The 17,984-nt window shown below is 35.8% G+C and overlaps 1 protein-coding gene across 1 annotated transcript in view; it reads right to left on the minus strand.

Annotated features, from left to right (window-relative positions):
* Positions 1 to 3,679: 3,679 nt before the first annotated feature.
* Positions 3,680 to 17,984, minus strand: part of LOC308237955 (testis-specific gene 10 protein-like) — a gene marked incomplete at its 3' end in the record, with an annotated part of 50,205 nt that continues 35,900 nt past the window's right edge. The window contains exons 16-20 of the mRNA XM_080649362.1: positions 16,092 to 16,250; positions 10,936 to 11,145; positions 6,197 to 6,399; positions 3,972 to 4,076; positions 3,680 to 3,830 (exon numbers count right to left, since the gene is read on the minus strand). Coding sequence (XP_080505488.1) covers positions 3,680 to 3,830; positions 3,972 to 4,076; positions 6,197 to 6,399; positions 10,936 to 11,145; positions 16,092 to 16,250 — 828 coding nt within the window. The remainder of the gene's footprint in view (positions 3,831 to 3,971; positions 4,077 to 6,196; positions 6,400 to 10,935; positions 11,146 to 16,091; positions 16,251 to 17,984) is intronic.

The raw sequence follows: 17,984 nt of genomic DNA on the forward strand, positions 1-17,984 counted from the left end.
AAATACCAATGGCATTTTTTTTTTCAGAGAACTAGAAAAAATAATCTTAAAACTTATATGGAATAACAAAAAACCCCAAAGAACCAAAGCAATCTTAAGAAGAGCAAAGCTGGAGGTATCATGCTACCACATATCAAAATATACTATAAGGCTTAAAAAAACTGACACATAAATCAATGAACAGAGATCCCAGAAATAAACCCACATCTATATATATATATATATATATATATATATATATATATATATATATATAGTCAACCTATGATAAAAAAGGCAAAAATATACAAACCTATGACAAAAGTTAGTCTCTTCAATAAATGGTGCTGGGAAACTGGACAGATGCATGCAAAAAAATATTAGACCACCTTTTACACCATATATAAGAATAAACTCAAAATGGATTAAAGTCATATTTAAGACTCAAAATCATAAAAAAATAGAAGGAACCATAGGCAATAAAATATCAGATATTTCTCTTAGCAACCATATATATATATATATATATATATATATATATATATATATATATATATATGACTTCTTAGGCAAGGGAAACAAAAAAATAAACAAATGGGGCTATTCAAACTAAAAAGATTTTGCACAGCAAAGGAAACCAACAAAATGAAAAGACAGCCCACTGAATGGGAGAACATGTTCACCAATGAGGACATACAAGTGACCAATACACATGAAAAGATGCTCAACATCATTAATCATCAAAGAAATTAAACCCACAGTGAGATAATCAACTCTCACCTGTCAGAATGGCTATCACAAGTGTTGGCAAGGATGTGGAGAAAAGGGAACTCTTGTGCACTGTTTGGTGGGATGCAGATTGGGGCCACCACTGTGGAAAACATCATGGAGTTTCCTCAAAAAGTTAAAATGGAACTGGCTTATGACACAGCAATCCCACTTCTGGGAATATATATATATATCCTAAGAATCCCAAAACACCAATCAGAAAGAATATATTCACCCCTATGTTCATAGCAGCATTTATAATAGCCTAGATCTGGAAACAGCCCAAATATCCATCAGTGGATGAGTGGATAAAAAGCTGTGGTACATTTACACAGTGGAATACTCCTCAGCTGTAAAAAAGAATTAGATCATTATGCCAAGTGAAATAAGCCAGTCAGAGGAAGACAAGTGTGTGCCATGATTTCATGTGTAATGAATAAAAACAGTCTGAGGAGATTGGGGTTACAGGACTGAGTGAAAAATGTGAAGGGATTAAAAAAAGAAAAAACCCCTATCGACAGACGAAAGTATGGTGATTACCAGAGGGAAAGGGAGTTTTAGGAAATAGAAGAGGGTATATGGGCATGAGTGGTGATGGATGGAAACTTGACTTGGGGTGGTGAACACACAATACAATATACAGATGAACTGTACACCTAACACCTATATAATGTTATTAACCAATGTCATCCCAATAAGTTCAACAAAAAAGAAAAAGGATTGGGACACTATTGGAAGTATTAACAGAAAGTTAACCACTCTAATAAAACACACCTTCCTGAAAGCAAATGTTCAAAAGCAAAGAAGAACAAACAAATTGAGAAAGAAATACAGTAAATGTCATGTAATAAACCTTGTCGCTCATCTGGTGTTGCTCAGTGGTTGAGCATTAACATATGAACCAGGAAGTCATGGTTACATTCCTGGTCAGGACACATGTCTGTGGTGTGGTTGTAGGCTCAATTCCCAGTGTGGAGCATGCAAGAGGCAGCTGATCAATGTTTCTCTCCCTCTCCCTTCCTCTCTGAAATCAATAAAAATATATATTTTTTTAAATTAAAGCCCTAGCTGGTTTGGCTCAGTGGATACTGATCAATGTTTCTCTCCCTCTCCCTTCCTCTCTGAAATCAATAAAAATATATTTTTTTAAATTAAAGCCCTAGCTGGTTTGGCTCAGTGGATAGAGTGTCAGCCTGCGGACTGAAGGGCCCCAGGTTCAATTCCGGTCAAGGGCACATGCCTGGGGTCACGTGCTTGAGCCCCCAGTAGCGGGCATGCAGGAGGCAGCCGATCAATGATTCTCTCTCATCATTGATGTTTCTATCTGTCCCTCTCCCTTTCTCTCTGATATCAATAAAAATATATTTAAATAAACACAATTGTCATAAGATGATATGACAGAGTTGAGACCAAATTTAATAGTCCTCTCAGTAATGTAAAGCTTAACTCATCTATTTTTTAGAAAAATCATTTAAAAATGGCTCATAAAGCAAAACATAAATCCATACTACATATAAGATACTTAAATTGCAGTGATTCAGAAAAGCTAAAAGTAAAAAGTTGGACAAGGATTTACCAAGCAGATGACAATAAGGAAACAGGAGTTGTAACCCTAATAACAAAACAAATGACCTCCTGAAATTAAATGTCAGAAAAGAACACTTCATAAAACTACCATACTCCACAATGAAGATATGATAGTTCAAAATATCTATGCAACTAATAAAACCACAAGCCACCTACATAAAACAAAATCTATAGGAGATACAATAAGAAAACAGCCTAATAGATTTTAAAACACCATTCTTATAAAACAGGTTAAATGGACAAAAATTAAGCAAAAATATAAAAGTTAAATGAAAATTAAAAGGTAAATCTTCTACATATATATATATATACACACTATATATACCCTGAGAATAATATATGCTAAGTGCACATGAACTGTTCACAAAAATTGTAAGTATCAGTAGTTTCCATAAAATAGAAATATTATAAACAATATTCTCAATTCACTATGCTATTAACACCAGAAATTGAAAATGAAACCAACACACAAAAAAAGCCCTTCTGAGTGGAAGGATGAGATAGAACGCATACAGGAGAGCCTGGCCAGTGTGGCTCAGTGATTGTGTCAAACCATTTACAATTCCTGGTCAGGGCACATTCTCATGTTGTGGGCTGGATCCCCAGTAGGGGGCGTGCAAGAGGCAGCTGCTAAATGATTATCATCATCCATGCCTGTCTCTAAAATCAGTAAGAACTTTTAAAGTATACAGGAGAGAGTGACACTGAGTTTTACTTTACAGAGTTTTGACTTTTGAAAGCATATTAATATACAAACTCAAAAATTAAACTAAATCAAAGGAAAAAATGAAAAACTAAAGCAAATCGAGACAAATCTAATGTTATTTCAAATACATACAACCGATACCCACAGAGAAAGAAAAAAATTAATCCAAGTAATTTATGAACACAATATTTAACTATAAGCCCACAAGACTTGGGCACTAAGGCAGTATATGGGTATAGAAGGAAGAGTTGAAAACAGATCCTGAACTTTTAAAAAAAATTTTGATCTGCTTATTGTAGTTACATAGGTGAGAAACTGAAACATTTTGGAGAAATTCTGGGATTGAGCAACTACACTGATGTCGTGTAAATCATCGGGAGTGCCCTTGAGAAGAACGTGGTGCTTGAGTTTTTGAAATCAGTAGAATATCAGATTTTTAAAATTTTATGTAAATAGATAAAATAGAGATCTTTCACTTTAGAATATTTATGTAAAACTATCAAAATATTTTTATATGAACATAACTAATCATGTTTAAATAGCTCTATTGATGATAGATTGTTAGAGTTTCCTTCACACACTCACATATTCACTCTATATACTGCTATATGCTCCCCACAGAATGGATCCTTAAACCACTCACTCTTCTAGTGATCGCTCCAGGCCTCGGTCAGATCGGTGGTGATCACGTTCCGGTGAATGACATTTTGTGTTTGGCTTTATTGTAGGACTCAAATGATAAGCATTGCTGGAGTAATTCTGGCGGCGAAGTTCTTGCACAGCTCTCTCCCTAACGTAAAAAAGTTTAAAAACTTCATATCCAGTGACATTACCAATACCGTGGTAAAACCGAAAATCAATTCAACCATCACGGGATTGCCTGTTGTTATCTAAGAAGCAATGCTTCTCAGGTCAATATTGCAGAGCTTACCATTCAAAGCGCTCTGTCCCTAGCTGTCTTTTGGTGATGTCCAAATCAGCTTCCAGTTGCGTTACAACATTCCTGAACTGGGCCACATCTCTACTCTGGATGGCCCTGTGTAAACGAACATAAGAATGACTTAAAATATGTCTAGGACACCTAGGGTACACTGAACCATATTGGCAAGGTTTTCTCTCCTGGATCCAAGCCAAATTGTAATTTTTGTGGATGTGTTGCCAATTTTAGATGTAGTAAATGCACAAAGTAGCCTACTTGAAAAGCTTAAGCTGAGCCAGTCACATTCAATCAGTTAAAACTCCTCTATATCAGTTTCCCTGTGTTTACATGAAATATTATCTGTTATCTATCTAGATTATCTATTTACTGTAAATTATTTTTTATAAAAGTACTTTAAAGTATTATATGCAAATTAATTGTACAGCCAATCAAAACTGGAATTTGTTAGCACCATGACTAATATGATCTGTTATATATATTAAATTAACCAAGTGTTTTACATATACTTATAATTAAATTAACCAAGTGTTTTATGTATACTTACAATTAAATTTGATATACCTGTACACACTCTCTTCAATTTAACAGGATCTTCTTTAGGACTAACCAATGCCACAACCCCCTGTAGCAAGGCACATTATCTTTAGGAAGATAATGACGGAGATGAATGCTGCTCGTACAGAACACTCTATCCTTTCTGCTTGCTCCCAGAACTGCATTCTAGACTGCTAATATCCAAACTTAGAGGCTAAGAACACAAAAGTTGATCATGTTTGCCAGTTCTAAGTGATATTACTTACCAGCCAGTCTAAAATAGAATGTACCCTTTAAGGTGAAGTTTTGGCATACTTCACTAAGGCAGAGTTCCACCTACCAGCTTGAGAAAGTGATTTTGCATAACCCACTGAAGGTACCACAACAACCCAGCTGCAGTGACTAAAAAGAATGACTCGATGACAGCTGCTATACCTGAAACAGTTTCTGAAGAAAGATGGCTTTGGCCTTGCAGATTTTGCTTAGTCAGGGGCTCCTATAAGCTGATTCCTGAGATCATGATTCCTATCCCCCAGGTCCCAAGCTCAGACAGAAAGGCAGAGTTGAGTCTGGATGAAAACGTGTTATAGATGAGATAGATAAGAACAGGGGCTAAGAGTCCCCATCAACTTTTTGTGAGAGGTGACCAATTGTAATAATAGAACATTCACTATCCAGGCAGGCATTTCTCCCCACCTTCCAGCCAGGGTCATGGAGTACACCGCTGCTGGTGCTAGGGATTCTAAAAGCAGCAGCAGCCCAATGGGCATGGACAACAGTGTGGTGACTGCCGGGGAGAGGTGGCTGGGGTGGAGGTAGGTGGGAGAGAGTGGGGGGGATAAATGGTGATCGACAGAGACTTGACTTAGGGTGGTGAACACACAAGAGAGTACAAATGATGTGATATAGAACTGTGCACCTGAAACCTGTATATTTTTGTTAACCACGTCACCCCAATAAATTCAATAAAAAGGAAAGTAACTAAAGCCAAAATCAATGTTCTAAGGCAGTGGTCAGCAAACCGTGGCTCTTTGGCCCTTGAGTGTGGCTCTTCCACAAAATACCACGTACAGTGCGATTGAAACTTTGTGGCCCATGCGCAGAAGTTGGTTTTCGGCCTGGGCGAGTCTATTTTGAAGAAGTGGCCTTAGAAGAAGTGGGGGTGTCTGTCGCATGTGGCTCGCGAGCCGCAGTTTTCCGACCACTGCTCTAAGGGAAGTCTTCAATATTTAGTGAATGCAGGAGTTCTTCTAGGTACTTAGTATGTACAATGATAGGTACATAAGGAAATACTGTATGACAAATGGAAAGGTTAGTTAGCAATATCGGCCAGACCCCATAAATATAAAACAACTTCTGGTTTCAAAAGTGTTTTTGTTTCTAATCTGATTATAGTATTTCCTAAAGGCAGTATTTTTAGATCAGACGTTCTATTATAGCCAAAGCTCTATTGGGAATCAACAGAGATGGTCAAACTTAAATTTAAATAAATTTAACTAAACATATAATGTAAATAAGTATCAAATCTTAGGCAAATCACAATATTTCTGGTCTTCAGTTTAATGTCAGATTATGGATGCTTTATTAAATTGCATAAATTCCAGCTTTAAAATTCTACTAATCTATAAAGTACCAAACATTTAAGAAATATGACTTTGTTATTATATCATTAACCAACTCACATTTTATTTTCTGCCAAACAAAGGTGTTCTTTAAGAAGCTGAATTTCAGATTCTTTTTCTTGAAGTGCTATCTGAGACTGATATTCTTTGTCTTGATTGGTCACCAGCAAAGCTTCTAGATTCTGTATGGAGATTCTCTCATTTGTCATCTGACTCCTGAGGAGTTCTATTTCAGAATGAGCATAATCTAACTCATTCTCCATCTGTACAATAGGAATATATCTATACTTACTCCCATTCATTCACTTAACTGATAGATTATCAGAGACTTATAAAATTTCTGTATTATGTTATAAACTAACAACCCCTTTTAATTTCTTGATTAGAAATATTGCCCTCCTTACCAAATATATACACACACACAGTATCACTTGCCCCAACTCTTTTATCAGAAAATTCATTAATAAGTAATGAGTTATTAATCCCAAACTACAATTTCCATTTCCAGCTTTGATATTTATTTATATACTACACAATACACGAGGCCCGATGCACGAAATTTGTGCAAGAGTAGGCCTTCCTTCCCCCAGCTGCCGGCACTGGCTTCCCTCTGGCACCCAAGACACGGGCTTCCCTTGCTGCTCTGGCTTCATCTGGAAGGACGTCTTGTCTAATTAGCATATTACACTTGTATTATTATAGATTTCTGCAAGACTGACATGGTGATACTATGACTACTATTTTGTACTGAGGCGAGTTACAAACACCTAACCCCTTATGAAATGCTATTGCACTGAATTGTTAAGGAAGATAAGAGGTCATTACACATTCCCTCTCTTGCATAAACCTGTGGAAAGCATTTTTCGAAGGTTACCTTGAACCTGGTATACATTCTGTAAGTCAAATGTTTCTTCAAAAGTAAGTAAACCAGAGATTACTATTTATTTTAAAAACACCCCTACAATTAACTCATAATACACATTATAATAAACTAGAGGTCCAGCGCACGAATTCGTGCACCAGTGGGGTCCCTCGGCCTGGCCTGCAGGATCGGGCCAAAACCGGCTCTCTCGCATGCCCCCCGAGGATCCCAGATTGCAAGAGGGCACAGGCCAGGCCAAGGGACCCCACTGGTGCACGATTTGGGCCGGGGAGGGACGCGGGAGGTTGGCCAGCTGGGAAGGGACCGCGTGAGGGCTCCAGGGCGTGTGTGACCCATCTCCCTCAGTCCTGATCGGCCAGACCCCAGCAGCAAGCTCACCTACCATCGGAGCGTCTGCCCCCTGGTAGTCAGTGCACGTCATAGCGAGTGGTTGAGTGGCCTTAGCATAGCATTAGCATATTAAGCTTTGATTGGTTGAATGGCCGACTGGACACTATTATCCTATATTATTATCACTTAAAAAGTAAAATGTGAGAAGATAAAACTAAGAATAAAGAATTTAATAAAAAATTATTAGGGGAGGGGAAGGTAGATAAAGAAGTTCCTGGATAAAAAATGGTATCTAACAATACAATGAATAAGTTTTGCAGATAGAAAATCAACAAGGAAACAAACACCTTAAATGACACACTAGATCAGATAGATTTGATATCTTTAGAATATTTCACCACAAAGCAAGAGAATATACATTCTTTTCAAGCACATATGTAACATTTTCAAGGGTAGACCACATGTTAGTACAAAAAACAAAAGACTCAATAGATTTAAGAAGATTAAACTCACAGCAAGCATCTACTCTGACCATAGTGGTATGAAACTAGAAAAAAAACACCTGAAAAATACACAATGACATGGAAGCTAAATAACATGTTACTAAACAATTGGTTAACAATGATATCTAGGAAGAAATAATACCTTGAAACAAATAATAATGAGAACACAACAACCTAAAATCTATGGGACACAGTGAAAGCAGTCCAAAGAGGGAAATTCATTGCATTACAGGCCTGTCTCAAGAAACAAGAAAAAGCTCAAGTAAACAATCTAACTTCACACTTAAAGGAACTTGAAAAAGAACAACAAAGCACAAAGTGAGTATAACAAAGGGAATATAAGGTTCAGAACAGAAAGAAACAAAATAGAGTAAAAAAAAAAAATACAAAAGATAAGTGAAACCAATAGCTGGTTCTTTAAAAAGGTAAATAAGATTGACAAACCTTTAACCAGACTTAAGAAAAAAAAAAAAAGAGGATCCAAATAAAATCAGAAATGAAAGAAGAGAACAATTAACACCAAAGAAATACAAAGGAATGTTAGAAAATATTATGAACAACTATATGCCAGTTGGACAATCTGGATGAAATGGATAAATTCCTAAAAATATACAATCTTCCAAAATTACAACTAGCAAAATTGAAGCAATAATCAAAAACTCCCAACAAACAAAAGTTCTGGACTAGATGCCTTCACGGGTGAATTTTACCAAACATTTTATAAAAAATTACACCTATTCTTTTCAAACTATTCCAAAAAATTCATGAGAAGGGAAGATTCCCAAGTTCATTTTAGGAGGCCAGAATGATCTTAATTCCAAAACCAGATAAAGATAGGACAAAAAGAAAATTACTGGCCAATATCCCTGATGAACATAGATGCTAAAATCTTCAACAAAATATTAGCAAACTGAATTAATCAATATACTAAAAAATCATAAAACATTATCAAGTGGGAGTTATCCTAGGAATACAAGGTTGGTACAATATCCGCAAATCAATAAATGTGATATACCACATAAATAAAATGGAGGATAAAAACAACATGATCTTATCAAGAGATGCATAAAAAGCATTTTATAAAATCCAGTGTGAATTTATGATAAAAACACTCTCAAAGTATAAATACAGAAAACAAATCAACCTATAAAATTTTAATAAACAATGTCACCCCAATAAATTTTTTAAAAAGTATTTTACCCCTACATGCATAGTACAACTAAAGAAATACAAAGATAAGTAAGATGGTCCTTGCCCTGAAAATCTAAACATATATAGATTTTCAAGGCAAAAAAATGTATGCCAGAAGCATTTTAAAATACAATGAGAATTAGCCTGACAACTTAACATCCATTAGGATAGCTATTATTTTTTTAAAAAAAGGAAGGAAATGAAAAAATAATTGTTTCAGTTATTATAATATGCATTATTTTTCTCATTTGAAAATGCCAGGTAAAAAGCGTTTTTAAAGAAAAATTAAGGACATAGCATTTAAATTTTTACAGTGAATATCTATCTATTCATGAGTTATTTTCATCATTAAAATGTTCTTGCTAATTTACAATAGCTAAGATTTGGAAACAGCCTAAATGCCCATCAGCAGATGAATGGATTAGAAAACTGTGGTACATCTACACAATGGAATACTATGCTGCTGTAAAAAAGAAGGAATTCTTACCATTTGCAACGGCATGGATGGGTATGGAGAGCATTATGCTAAGTGAAATAAGCCAGTCAGTGAAAGATAAATACCACATGATCTCACTCATTTATGGATAATAAAAAACATTACAAACTGCTGAACAAAAATAGAGGCAAAGAAGCATCGAACAGACTGTCAATGCTGTTGGGGAGGGTTGCGGGGGAGGGGTAAGAGATCAACTGAAGGACTTGTATGCATGCATATAAGCACAACCAACAGACGCAAGACACTGGGGGTAGGCGGACGAGGGTAAGTGCCGGGGGGTAGGGAAGGCCAGGGGGAGGTCAGTGGGGAAAAAAAAAAGGAGACATATGTACAACTATTTGTAATACCTTAAACAAAATAAATTTTTTTAAAAAGTGAATGGAAAAAAAGAAAAAAAATGTTCTTGCTGAAATAAAAAATAATTTAAGGTGAGTTTGACAATAGTGGCATATACTTCATTAATAAAATATTAACAATGCATTCTTACAGAAACCAGCTAGATACATTATTCTCAAATGCAACATATCCTCCTAATAAACAGTAGACTAACAAAACTAAAATTTCCATAGGATTTGATAACAGAAATGTAAACATGACCAAAATTTGTTGATTCTTTAATTACACTATGCAACTTGTATACATATATTCCTTTAGGATCTGGGCTCCATTTATCTCTCTAGATGCATCTCCAGCCATTTTCACCCAGGCATGCTACACTGGCATTGAAAATTACTATTCACTGAAGAATTCCTTTTTACCTTCATATATTCCCTATGTTGTTCCCTCTGAAGGAAATGCCTCATCTCTTCTACATTCCTTAGTACTTCCTTGTGAACTCCTTCCGGACAGCCACAGGCTGAATAGGAACTCCCTGTCTGAAACCTCGAGTATTTCTTATTAATATTGCATCCCAAATTACTTGTATGTCAATACTGAAAGGTCCTTGAGGGCAGGAGCCTGTATCTTTTGCACATTACAGTCACAGCATATTCACAGCAGCAAGCACAATGTCAGGGACATGTAGATAAATCAACAGAATTACAGTTTAAAAGAGCCCAGTTAGTAAATAAACTTAGCTTAAAAGAATGTCATTAAAGTTATAAGTTAGCTGGATAAACCTCAACCTCATGTGATCTTAGCTGACTGGTATGTAAATGTGTTTTATAATTCTTCTGGCTAAAAGTAAATATAAATTAAATACTCAAAGAAAGATTTCTGTTTTGTACTTGAATTGTTCAAATACAGCTGTCAAATTAATCTCTTGGACTTAAAAATTAGAATCTAAAGATGAAAGACATGGCTTGATTTAATATTTTATTTTTAAAAACTTGCTTTCTAAACTTGTAATGACTTTATAGCAATAGAAATATGAAAAAAATTTTAATGCATTACATACCATTTCAATTTCTTGATCTTTGGCAACTAGCTGTCGATTAAGAATTTCTTTGCTTGAGTCAAGTTTAATACAAAGTTCCCTTGTGGAAGACAAGTCTGCAAGGGCAGACACCTTTTCTAACTGAACCTTCTGAAGCTCCTCTTCCATCTTCACAAGAGATTTATGTAAGGTACAAATCTGGGACTTGTAAGACCTTTCTGCATTCAAGTGCTACAAAAACCACATTATTTTTTAACTTGGAAAAAGAGTACGACAATGAAACACAAAATGGGGCAATTTTTAAATGACGCTACACTTACAGTATAAGGAATTTTAGATGATATAGGTAGCAATATATGTCAAAACACACTGGGAAACGTAATTTCAGGTTTCACATTTCTCTACATAAAATCTGTGAGTAAAGTGATCAACTGGTCATACTTGGAAAATAACTTTTCCCATTTAAAAGTCTCAGTCCCAAAGTTGGTTGAAATATATACTTGTTTGGTCTACAGTTCTGTCTATATTTGCCAGTTTCAATTATTATGTAACATAAATATTGTTGTTTTTAAAACAAAGTGACAACATTTGCCACTATTTCACACACAATACTCATTTTCTAATTCTTGAAAGACATGTTGATATCAACCATAATATCATAAAATGAGGACTTAATAATACCCAAGGAAAAAAGACTCTAGCACTTAATAATACCCAAGGAAAAAAGACTCTAGGCAAATATAAATTAAGAACACATCCACATTATGTTTTAAAAATGGTAATATGAGATTCAAGTTATATAAACACTTTCAAACATTCAAGATAATTACCTCCTTTTCAGAGGAAAAAATAAAGTGTGTAAGGTACACTGTCACCTACAGAGAAGTATTTGCTATTATGTGAAGATAACAAAACTGAGAGGCAAATAACAAAACTGAGAAGCAAATAAAGACATTTTCCTGCTTTTACAACTCCTTTTATATTAAAAAAAAATTCTGCTGGAATAAATTATTTGGTCACAATTCACTCCTACCTTTCACCTCCCTTCCTGCCTCACTCACTCTATTTCTCACTCATTCTTTAAATAATTTTCTATTCATCCATTTACCCACCCACCCATTTATCCATCTATTCTTTATTTATTGAGTATATTCTATGTTCCAGTAAATGTGCCTAGATGCATATCCAATGGTAAGCAAAATGATCTCTGCTCTCATAAAACTTTCAGACAATGAACGAGTCATGCATCAATCAAATAATCACAAAGGTGAATATATTAATCCATATTAAGCAAATACTTCTAGAGCAAAAAGGAAAAAAGGAAAGTGACCTAAACTGAGAGAGACGGGGAAGTCAGAAAAGGTTTTCCTGAGCAAGTGGCAGTTGAGCTGCATGAGATCTAAAAGGTGAGTAGATATATACAGTGGGCACTGGGGGGAGAGCCTCTTTTCAAGTCAGGAATGCTAAGTGCAAAGCTTTGAAGGAAGTGTGCAGAGGGAGGGAAAATGACATACTCCAAGAACAGAGACAAGGTTAGTATGGCTGGAGCTTAGAGACCACCGGGAAGAGTGGTAGGGGATACAACTGAAATGGTGTACAAAACTTACAAGAAAGAGAGCTAGTCTAAAAATTAGGTGTTTATCCACTGAAAAGTCTTAAAAGAAGGAGGTTATGCAATCAGTTTTGTGTTCCGAAAAGATTACTCTGTGTTTCCAGTTCTAGTAAGTTAGTTGACGAGGAAAACCTTCTCTTAAAGGCTAAGATAAAAATAAAAATGTTATTTTTGTAATTCATAAATGTGCAAGGAAGAAAGAAAAATTCTCACATGCCAAATATGAGAAAACTAACCCAGAGCAGGAAGCAAATGAACATGCTTAAAAGTTTAAAAGCCCTAGCCAGTTTGGCTCAGTGGATAGAGCGTTAGTCTGAAAACTGAAGGTTCCCGGGTTGGATTCCAGTCAAGGGCACATAACTCGGTTGCAGGCTCCTCCCTGGCCCGGGCCCTGACTGGGGCTCGTGCAGGAGGAAACCAATCAATGTATTTCTCTCAGATCGATATTTCTCTCTGTCTTTCCCTCTCTCTTCCACTCTCTCTAAAAATCTCTAAAATGGAAAAATATCCTCAGTGAAGATTTTTTTTTTAAAGTTTAAAGACATTAAAGAAAAATTGGAAAGAAGACAGATATGAAGAATACTCAAATAGTAATTCCAGAAAGAAAGAAAAAGTAGTCATAAAGGTGAAAAATTAATGAATGCATCTAAGAACAGACGAATAGAGCTTAAGAGGGAAGAATAAACTAAAATATCACAACACAGAGGAATAAATACATGGAAAGTATGATTAAAATGTTAATAAATACTTGGGCTAGAATTCAAAAAAGCAGCCTACTATAGGCATCAGACCAGGCATATAGATAAATGGAACAGAACAGAGAGCCCAGAAATCAACCCATGCCTTTATGGTCAACTAATATTTGGCAAAGGAGGCAAGAGCATACAATGGGGTAAAGACAATTTCTTCAATAAATGTGGGAAAATTAGGCATATGCATAAAAATGAAACTAGACCACCAGCTTACACCGTACACAAAGAATAAGCTCAGGATGGGTAAGACTTAAATGTTAGTTACAAAACCATAAAAATTCTCAAAGAAAACCTTGGCAGTAAAATATCAGACATCTTTCGTAGCAATGTTTTTGCCGATATGTCTCCTTAGGCAAGGGAAATAATAAACAAGTGGGACTATATCAAACTAAAAAGCTTCTGCACAGCAAAAGCAACCATCAACAAATTGAAAGGGGAGAACATTTTGCCAATGAGACATGTGATAAAGGACTTCCTGGTGTTGAGTTGTAAAAGTCCAAATACATAAAGGACTTCTACAACTCAATACCACGAAGACAATCAAATTAAAAAATGGGTAAAGGACCTAAATAAACATACAAATGGCCAAGAGACATGAAAAAATGCTCAACGTCAGGAATCATTAGAGAGATGCAAATTAAAACCACAATGAGATGTCACCTCACACCTGCCAGAATCAACAAATCAGCAAATGACAAGTGCTGGCCAGGATGTGAAGAAAAGAGAACCGTAGTGCACTGTTGGTGGGAATGCAGACTGGTGCAGCCACTGTGATCCCACTTCTGGGAATATAATCTACTGAAACACCAATTTGAAAGATTATATGTACCCCTATGTTCACAGCAGCATCATTTACAATAGCCAAGATCTGGAAATAGCCCAAATGCCCATCAGTAGATGAGTGGACAAAAGAGCTCTGGTACATTTACACAAGGGAAAACTATGCAGCCATAAAAGAGGAAGTCTTACCTTTTGTGACAGCATGGATGGACCTGGAGATTGTTATGCTAAGTGAAATAAGTCAGTCAGAGAAAGATAAATATCATATGATCTCACAACTTACGAACAAAATAGAAACAGAGACATGGATACATGGAACAGACTTAAAGCTGTCAGAAGGAAGGGGCTGGGAGGATTAGATGAAAGAAGATAAAGGGATTTGTAAAAAAAAAAAAAAACATATGCATAACCCATAGACAAACAACAGTGTGGTGATGGCCAGAGGAAATGGAGGGCAGGGAATGGATGGAGGTGGGTAAGGGCGGGAGGGGGGGCGGGGAGAGGGGAGGAATGGGGACATCTGGAATAGTGTCAACAATAAAAATAAATTTAAAAAAAGAAGCAAGTGCGCGCGCACACGCGCACACGCACACACACACACACACACACACACACAGAGATGCATGGTTTATACTCAGCAATCAGGAAAAGACTACAGCCATAGTAGAGATAGACTATATATAAAATCAATCTCAAGTAAATTAAAGATTTAAATGTGAAGGGCAAAATCTCACATACTTTCAGAACTTTTATATGATAATGTAAGAAAATATCCTTCTGGTCTTGGGATAGTAAGAATTTCTTAAAGAAGACATAGGGTAAAAAGTTGACTAATTCCAGCAGCACAAGAATTTAAAACTTCTATTTATATTGCAAGCACAGTGAAAAGACAAGCACAGCTGAGAAGATAACTATTATTATCTTTAAAAGGGTTATTATAAAGAATATGTATAGTTCTTTTAAATCAATATAAAAAAGATAACTCAATAGAAAAATAGGACAGTTTAAGAAAATTTGTTCCAGAAAATGGAGAGAAAATTCATAAAAGAGGAATCCCGAATGGCCAAGAAACATGAAAAGACCCTCAATTTCACTTATAATCAAGGAAACACACACAAAAAAAAAGGCATGGGAAAAATGTACAAGTCTGGTAATATCAAATATTGACTAGTATTTGAGAAAATGATAACTCCATGATTTCTGGTGGAAGAATAAAACTTTCATAGAGCAATCTGACAATACTGAGAAGAGTTAAAATTATACACATCTTGCATTCAGTTATTCCACTTTCAGGCATAAACCTGGAGAAATATATATCCAAGGGGAAATTATAAAGGATGTGTGCTGCGGCATTTGATTATTTTTAAAAAAAGACTACATTTCCTTCAATATAATAATACATTTTAAAAAGAAATATTTATACAATGAATATAGATGCAGTTGTTTAGATGTGCACTATATCAAAATAAACTTCAAAATTATAATACTGAGCAAAAAATGCAAGTTACAAATGGATTCCTATAGTATTTTATCACTTTTTAAAAACTTAAAGCATACATTATTCATTATCTGTGGGTGATAGATATGTAGAAAAGTATAAACATATGCAAACGAGTTCTACAACTGACAGGAACCTTATATACACTAACTGTGAGGGAAGGAGAAAGGAAAAGGATGAGGAGTTGGATCTTGTAATGTTTTGTTTCTTTAAATAAAGAGAGACTTGAAGCAAATAAGGCAAAATGTAGCATCCTTAAGCTTGGGAGGAGGGCTTAAGCATGTGTTTTATATTACCTGTTTTTGCACTTTTTTTGGTATGTTTGAAATAGTTCCTAGTTTTAATACGTACTACAGATTGTTCTCATTATAGGGCAGGTGGTAGATTACAGGAGAACCAGAGTGGATATAAGAACAGTTATCAGGCTACACTCACAGTATACTTAAGTCATGTAAGTGTTTGCTTATATATTTAATTTATGAAAACTCTTAAATGTGATACAAGGTGTACCACAAGCACATTTTCCCAAACTCACCTGCTCAACCTCTCTATTGAGGGTATCTACCTTTTTAGTGATAAGTTCTAAGTTGAGGGTATTGTTATCTGCCTCTGCTTGCTTAGCCTTATTTTCCAAGTTTTCAGCATCTTCATCAGCTTTTTGGAGTTGGCCCATCTTTTGCCAGTTCTCAGATTCCTGAAAAACAAACTTAGGTATTACTTTAAAAGATATAAAATGGCCCAGCCGGGTGGCTCAGTGATTGAGCATCAACCTACGAACCAGGAGGTCAACGGTTCGATTCCCGGTCAGGGCACATGCCTGGGTTACAGGCTCGGTCCCCAGTGGGGGGTGTACAGAAGGCAGCCAATCAACCACTCTCTCTCATCATTGATGTATCTATCTCTCCCTTTCTCTTCCTCTCTGAAATCAATAAAAAATATTTTTTAAAAAGATGTAAAATGTTCAATATATAATTAAACATTTGCCAGGTCATTGGGAATTTGCTTGCCATGAGAATCACGACCTTGAGCAATCCCACCTACCTACGCTCTCAATTTAGAAAACTGGTCCTCCTGTAATTAACAAAAGAGAGTGGGATCAGGATCTGCCCAGGACCTCGATGAATATCTATCTACATATATATATATATATATATATATATATATATATATATATATATATATAAAAGCAAGCAACCAGAATGATGGAACAACCGGAATGACCAATACGCCTGATCGGGGGCCCCCATTGGCCCCCCCAACCCCAATCAGGGGCAGAGCCGGCTGACCTCCTGCAGCCGTCCCCTGGCCAGCCTGGCCAGCCAACCTCCCACGTCCCCTCCCCCCTGCTGGCCCAGCCAGATGGCCTCCATTGGGGCAGGCCAGCCAGACTCCACCTGTGCACAAATTCATGCATCGGGCTTCTAGTGTTCTTATATTTTCTTCTGCCTTGGCCTAACTGTTTGTATCTATCTGTTCCCTTGTTCCTGACAACATTTTGAGTTGTACTGGCTATAGAGCTTCTGACTGCTTGCATATCTTAAGCATCAACTTCTGATAATTCTCTTGACTTAGTGCATTTCCTGTCTGAATCCTACTTTCATTCAGTACCCCAGCCTTAATTTTCTTCATCATGGACTGTTCTATGATCCACTTTTGCTCACTGTTCTAATAACTTGCCTTAAATAGCTCAGAAGTAAAATATCAAATATCAAATCTATGCCAATAAACACAATTAATAAATATACATCCAGGTATATATTAGGTATATAATATAGAATCACATTTTTAAAACCTTAAAAGTTCTAACATCATGACATCTTGACTAAAGTAGGATTTTATTTCTAGGGGAAAACAAACAACTCCACAAATAATATACTATGTTGAGTAATCATTTTGAGGCTATCTTTAAAAACATATTTTAGTAGTATGGTTTGGCCAACTCATTCTAAAAAGTATTTTATAACTTTGGTAATTAATTTAAAAGGCACTAGATCTCCTCCTTTCCTACCTGTTAATAAACAGTGCATTTCCCTATCAAAAACAGTGGTCTAAATAAAATAACCAAACTATGTCCCACTCTGGAGGGCTTTCAAAACAGATCTAAATTCTCACAAATATAGTAAGTCATGAGTCTGGCTGAAATTCAATTAATATCACCACCTTGTGACCTGATGTACCTTGATTAATGTGAAAGATCTTTGCAGACTGTTAGTTAATAAGTTAACAAGCCCAACTACTGTTTTGGCTTTAAGATTCAGATACTCCAAATGTGCCAGTAGGGATCTGATGGGTATTTTCCATTTTACTTAAAATTACAGTTGTATACAGAGAGGTACATGATACAATATACATAAACTAAATTTAACCCATGTCTATCTTTACTCTCTTTAAATTTCTGAAGCACTTACTATGTAGGTCATTTTCTTAA

The sequence above is a fragment of the Plecotus auritus genome, assembly GCF_963455305.1.
Source record: "Plecotus auritus genome assembly, chromosome: 12".
Lineage (NCBI taxonomy): Eukaryota > Metazoa > Chordata > Mammalia > Chiroptera > Vespertilionidae > Plecotus > Plecotus auritus.